Below are 6848 nucleotides of genomic sequence, written 5' to 3'. Positions count from 1 at the left end.
CAAATCTTACGAGCAATTACTTTTTAAGTAATGGGGGTCGGAGATCAAAATTAAAATATTTCAAGTTTATATTTGATCCATAAGCCAGTTTTATATATGTTTGGGGTACAAATGTGATTCCTAAAACTATAGGGTCTTGTTGGTAATAGGGATGGACAAAAGAAGTAAGTGAGAACCCAACGTCTTACATTACATATAAAAATTGGATTAATTTTCCATATTTTCTTATCTGCAGAAAACGGACAGCCAACCCAAAATTGGTGACAGACAAGAGACTGAGGCGTGGGATCATGGCGGATACGTACTGCCCGGACTGCAAGAGAGCGACCGAGGTGGTGTTCGATCACTCGGCGGGGGATACGGTGTGTTCCGAGTGTGGGCTGGTGTTGGAGGGGCATTCCATCGACGAGACTTCTGAATGGCGGACTTTTGCTAATGAGAGCGGGGAGAAGGACCCGGTTCGGGTGGGCGGGCCGAAAAACCCGTTACTGGCGGAGGGTGGGTTGTCCACCGTGATCTCCAAGCCCAAAGGATCGACGGGGGAGTACTTGTCTTCGTCGGTGAGTCGGTGGCAGAACCGGGGATCGAACCCGGATAGGTCGCTCATCCAGGCGTTCAAGACCATTGCTATAATGGCTGACAGGTTTGTGATTTCTTCGTTTTTTCTTAGGTTCTTTTGTGAATTGTGTTGCTTGTGGAACTTGGTTGTTGAAGTTTTGAGAATTTTGGCGGGTGGTGTACGGAATTGTGTGGTTGGTCCGGTGTTTGTTGAAATTCGAATCGTTAATTTGTTCAACTTCGGAGTGCATCTGGAAATTTTGCTCGATTGATGGTTGGAATCTGCAGGCTTGACGTGCTCGTTTGTTCTTTCCACTTTAATTATGCATTTTTATTCCAAATTTCGTTGAATCTGTCTTCTATGTTCTTTACGTTTTCAGGAGCAGGGGCAAAAATCGGTTTTTAGAAAGATTATAGGTCAAATATTGAATTATTTTATTTATTGATGACTGACCTTGCCGGGCCCACTGAGTTCGATCACGGTTTTGGACAGTTTTTCAAAATTTTGACTTTATTTATTTACTATTATTTTTTTTTTAGGTTTGATGCTGAAGTAGCATTCTGTAGTAGCCATGTTTAGAACAGAGAGAGGTGGTGCAACACATACGTCTATACATTTCATACCTTGTAATCTTAGTCTAATAATTTATTAAATTTTGTTTGTTCTACATTTTTATCAATCTCTATTTGCTTCTCTGTTTTAATATTATTAAAAAAAAAGTCATGATAAATGCATTCTGAAATATCTATTAATATGGAGAGATATGAAATGCTTGAATTTAACTTGCGCTAGTTTATAAATATGGTGTCTTGCACATTGGTTTTGAGGTGCTGAATGGCTTCCGCAAGGTGTCATCTGCTCTATTTATCCGACATGCTAACATGTGTTTGCGGGGTTTGTGTGTAGCTTAGGTAGTAAGATATTGGTGACAGTGTTGTGGTTCCTTTTGGTGTGTATATAGTTCAAAGTAGTGTTTTCTCGTTTATTTTGCATCGTGATGTGTTCGAGGTAAGGCTTGATTAACCTTGCACTAGTTTGTCAATACGGTGCCTTGCTCACTCGATAAGTTAACATGATTTTCTATCGAACACGATTAAAAGTTTTTATTTTCTTCTTCAATTTCTATATTTTGTATTGCTCCATGTGGTTGGAAATTAAACTGATGTTATTTATATTTATCCTCCAGGCTGGGTCTTGTTGCCACCATAAAGGTATTGGTCTTTTACCATCTGTGTCTGCCATTCATAAATTGTCATTAGATCTTGGTTTATTTTGCGCACCTCCTTTACGTGATAAACTTATCTATTCAGGTATATTGACATTAAAATATGGTCAACCATTCCTTCTAGACTTTGTTATATTATATTTGTTTGAGGTAATAAGTTGAGAACTGGGAAGGAATCAATCACGTGTTCGATATATGTATCTCGTCCCGAGAATTATGCGATGTTGATGAAAATTCCAACGTGGGCCCTTTGGTTTACTCGAAAATGTACTGTTTATAAGCTTGTTCCGCTCATGCCATATTTTATGGTTCAAACTCTAATAACATGTCTATCAACGCATGAATTCTGTGGTCATTTAGAAAGTTTGGTGTTCATTTTTTGTAAAAAATAGTCTCACACTCTCTGCCTACATGTAAAGGTCTTTACTTTATGTTTTTAAGGAGGGCATATCGATTTTGTCGGCATAGACTACTTTTGGTTTGTGAATTTTCCTTGGAAATGTTGAAATTGCTTTCTTTTTTTGCCTTACATGAAGGTTTTAACTTCCGAGAATTATGACACTTTGTAAAATGAAGCCAAAAGATTTCAATTAGTTCGTTTGGTTTTGTATTTTTAGTAGTTGGGGATTTGTAGGATATCTTAATTAGTTTGGAGAAGCCGTTGAACCTCTGTTTATGTGATGTTGATTTCAAGGATCGAGCAAATGAGATATATAAAAAGGTAGAGGATCAAAAGCCTCTTCGTGGGCGAAATCAAGATGCTATTTTAGCTGCTTGCCTTTACATTGCTTGTCGACAAGAGGATAAGCCACGGACCGTCAAAGGTTTGGTTTGACCTATGTGGAAGTATTTCTTGTTTTTGATATGTGATTTCGTCATGATCTTGCTGAACATATGGTTTCAATTAGAAATTTGCTCTGTTGCCAATGGGGCCACCAAGAAGGAGATTGGGCGAGCAAAAGAGTTCATTGTGAAACAGCTAGAGGTGGAAATGGGGCAGTCTATGGAGATGGGAACAATTCACGCTGGCGATTTTTTGGTGAGTTCTTTCTAACACCTCGCTCACGCACGTACTGTAGTTTAATGTATGAACATGATTGCAGAGACGATTTTGTTTCCATCTGGGCATGACTAATCAAGCTGTGAAAGCGGCTCAAGAAGCCGTACAAAAATCGGAAGAGCTGGATGTCAGGTAGAATCACTTACTTTTCTCAGACGCCTGACCTAGGTGCTTTTCTCACAAAACAACATTATTCATATCATGCTTGCAGGAGAAGCCCCATATCCATCGCAGCTGCAGTAATATACATAATAACCCAGCTTTCAGATGACAAGAAACTTCTCAAAGGTGGTTTTTTTTTTTTTTTTGGTCGCTCACATGCAACGACAATAGCCCGGTTTTGGTTTTTGAAATTTATGCGTAAATTTTCTGAAATCCCGAACACTTCACAGATATTTCACTTGCCACTGGAGTTGCTGAAGGCACGATTCGGAATTCATACAAGGATCTCTATTCATACGCAGCGAGGATTGTACCCAGTTGGTTTGCTAAGGAAGAAGATTTTCGACAACTCTGCAACCCATGATTGATTTTAGATGTGCAGATTTTGCAGTAGGATTGGACAGGTCACGTTTAAGTTTTGTTTTCTTCTGGTTTTCCCCACCCCCGGCCCATTGCTCAAATATTGTGGAAATTAAATTCTCACTACAATCTAATTAAACTATTTGTAAGTATAGGAAATAATCTATTTTTGATAGTTCAAACCCATTTTTAATTACGGTCTCATTTAATTTTCAATATACATATATGTTTAGACTATCATTCATGAACCGAACCAGAAAAGTATCATTCCATGTTAAAGGTTTTATAAGCTGATTTCATGTCCTAACGTTACATATCCATCTTATATGGAATCCTCTTGCTCATGGACAATTGAAAACATGTACTTACATGTAAATAATAAGTTTACCAACATTCTCAATGTTCCAACTTCATTTTATTGATTTTTCTATTATAAGACACATAATAACATAAGAAATCATATTTAATTACATTTAACAGGTACCTTTAGCCATTATTATTTCTTAATTACTCAAATCCAAGCACCTCACAAGTTTGGAAGATGATCATGCTCCACACAAGATTCAGTTGACAAAAAATTATAGATTCTGTGAGGCCCGAATTGTAATATTATCATTATTACTTTAATTTACTGTAGCGAAAGTGTGTACAATTCTTGATTTTACAAAAGATAGCAAAAGTATTATTTCATGTCATGGTCTTGCTAAGTCATCATTATTTATTTCCATAATTTTCATCCTCCTGTATCTAAAATTTACAATAAATAGAAAAAATAGAGGTTAATTCTTTGGAGACTTAGTAAAGGAATAAACCAAGGTTATATATATTTATATAAGTCAAACTTCAATATATCATAGCAGTACGTCAATATAAGATGATATGTATAAATAATAATACATTATTATGAAAATATCTAGTCAAGTGATATGTAGTGACTGTTTAGGACCCTGAAGCGAATATAATAGGATAAAGAGGTGGCTTCACTAACATTCGGTGTAACACTTTTCCTCACATACTCAAATATCATTCGTACAATCGATTATTTGTGAGCCAAAGCGAACTCACATTTCCAGATTGAAATCACGTTGTTCAGATGAACCATATACCCGGGTTAAAACCTCTTGTTCATTGGACTCACTTTTCGAGCCGAAGTCACGTTATCTAGTGGACTAACAATCCGATACATATATCGTTATCTAGGGCTCAAGCCGTTCATTCATTCAGTGAATAAGTAATCGATCAGTAATCATTCAGGAACCAATAACAATTCATAAAATCAAATATAAGGTACAATATGATCAATAAATTGTGAAATGCACAACATGATGCAATATATACAGAAAAATCACTAGTTTATGAAATTTTACTGTAAATTCCAAGTCAAATGCCAAAATTACTTTAATAAAAGAAATGTATTAATATCCTTACCTTATAACTTATAGTTAGAGCTCGGTTGATAGTCCAAAATTAAATGAATTCCTACAAATACAATAAGATCGATATTTTATATATTAGAGCCATGTCATATTATATTATTTTTGTATATTTTAAGTAATATCGGTTCAAACCTTAGAAAATTAATTATAATTACTATATATTTCCAAAAATCTGAAATTTAGTCAAATGATCGAAAATCAGTGCAGAAAGCGACAATGACTGGATTCTTGGCGTTCTGATTGCATGTGTATTCAGTACCTTGGAAAGTTCCCTTGGCATATTCCCCTTCGGAATCCTGCAAAATCACATTGATTTCAGAGAAGGGGGAACTCTGCTGCTCAACAAGCTCCTACAAGAAAGCAGAGGAAACATCTGCATGAGAAGCAGGAATCAATTGAATGGAATAGAATGGCTGAGCTCTCAAAATAAACTCAATTTTCTTATTTCATAAATTTTTATTTAATTTAAATATATAATGTGATTTTTTATGAGAGAAATAATGATGGGATTTGTTAGTGTAAAATTGCCATTTTTTTAGTATGTCTAGAAAATCAAAACATAGAAAATTTGATTAATAATTTATTTGAAAACTAATCATGATTACTTGATTTAAACAAGGATATTTGATTAAAAAAAATCTGGTCAACAAATTTTTTTAAAAAAATGACATCCCTAAATATATTTGAAACATAATCAATCTAATAGGATTTCTTAGTTTTAATGATTTTTGGAAATTCAAATGCTTTTACATTAATTTTTAAGCAAATTTATATTTATATTTATGAATAATGAAAAACAATAACGTTTAGTATGCCAACTAAAAATATTTATAATTATGAAATACTTGAGATAAAATTTAATTATTATTTATATATTTGATTTATTACCTTCCATTCTAATTAAAATTTAAAATTAATTTTGATTCTTTGATTTGATTCTTCGAACAGACTCAAATAATCAAAATAACTCAACAAGCCCTCAACAAACATAATCAACATAAACGATTATCGACCAGACACAATCACAACATAACAAACCAAAATTATCATAGCCTGACAAGACTTCTTAATAATATAATACAATATGTAAAAGTATAACACCAACATATATACACATATCATTCTCTTGAAGTTGACAACACGACAAAATACTTAAAAGGCTGAGCTCACTTTCAAGGAGCTCTGGTACTTCCTCCCGAACACCATAAGCGATCTACATTGGAGGTTCACTTGGTGATTTGCTTTGCTTGTTAGAAGCAGATATTGGTATTGTCATTGACTTGAGTACCAGTATGAACAATTTTGTCAGCCATTTTGGTGTTTCTTTAATTCCTTTGTTCTCTGATTTGACAAGTAAACAGAGAGAATTCGCGGAGAGCTGCTCTCTATATATCGCAAGGGAATGTCTAGTACTTTATATAGACTCTCTAGTTAGGACAAAATATATGCATTCATTTTGGGGCAACATATGTATTGTTGGATCCATGTGGGAAAAATAAGAATAAGAAAATTTGATCAGTACTGCTGCTATCATATGTATTTTTCGCAAAGTCGGCAGCGGGACGTAATCCTTTAGGCCACATGCCACTTGTCAGACCTTAACCATTTATTTTTATTTTTTGAGAAATAGAACTGCATGTGGCAACGAAGTAGCGCATTAGATAATTTTTGTTAATCGGAAGAACCGAGTCTGAAATGTCTATTAATTGTTTTTCTTTAAAATATATTAAATCTTTTTTTCTTTCTTAATCTTTCCCAATTATTCGGTCGAAATGTAACTATACATATATAAATATATTTTTGACATCATTTAAAATAAACTCACAAACTACTTATTTGAAAATCCAAAAGAAAGCATTCAAAACATGATATCGTAAATCGTCAATCAAACCTAAATTTAGCATTTTTCAAAATAAAACATAAACTCTTTAAATTCTCTCAAAACCTCTCAAAAGCCTCATAAGTCATAAAATCTTTAACGTAAACTTAAATCATAAATGTAATTTTGCGGAAAACTTGCGACGGTTCTCGATTTGTGTGCATCTT

At 34.2% G+C, this 6848-nt stretch overlaps 1 protein-coding gene across 2 annotated transcripts; it reads left to right on the top strand.

Moving 5' to 3' along the window:
• Positions 1 to 211: 211 nt before the first annotated feature.
• Positions 212 to 3863, top strand: LOC140990887 (transcription initiation factor IIB). 2 transcript variants are annotated; one of them, XM_073460724.1, is made up of 8 exons: positions 212 to 643; positions 1746 to 1770; positions 2479 to 2608; positions 2693 to 2823; positions 2888 to 2976; positions 3056 to 3132; positions 3237 to 3410; positions 3847 to 3863. In XM_073460724.1, exons 1-7 carry the CDS (start codon positions 291 to 293, stop codon positions 3368 to 3370), a joined length of 939 nt encoding a protein of 312 aa, XP_073316825.1. In that variant the 5' UTR covers positions 212 to 290; the 3' UTR covers positions 3371 to 3410; positions 3847 to 3863. The 2 variants fall into 2 exon arrangements, with proteins under 2 accessions (XP_073316825.1, XP_073316824.1); XM_073460723.1 differs by lacking the exon at positions 3847 to 3863 and having other exon boundaries at positions 3237 to 3552.
• Positions 3864 to 6848: the final 2985 nt, after the last annotated feature.

The sequence above is a fragment of the Primulina huaijiensis genome, chromosome 13 (assembly GCF_012295235.1).
Source record: "Primulina huaijiensis isolate GDHJ02 chromosome 13, ASM1229523v2, whole genome shotgun sequence".
Taxonomy (NCBI): Eukaryota; Viridiplantae; Streptophyta; class Magnoliopsida; order Lamiales; family Gesneriaceae; genus Primulina; species Primulina huaijiensis.
The sequence above is the reverse complement of the archived record's forward strand: the minus strand, read 5'-3'. Positions and strand labels throughout refer to the sequence as shown.

Excerpts from the sequence above, each read along its gene's own strand:
- LOC140990887 (XM_073460724.1), top strand. The coding sequence starts at position 291 with ATGGCGGATACGTACTGCCCGGACTGCAAGAGAGCGACCGAGGTGGTG. Across the intron at positions 644-1,745 it reads ATTGCTATAATGGCTGACAG|GCTGGGTCTTGTTGCCACCA; the intron begins GTTTGTGATTTC and ends TTTATCCTCCAG. Across the intron at positions 2,977-3,055 it reads TCGGAAGAGCTGGATGTCAG|GAGAAGCCCCATATCCATCG; the intron begins GTAGAATCACTT and ends TCATGCTTGCAG.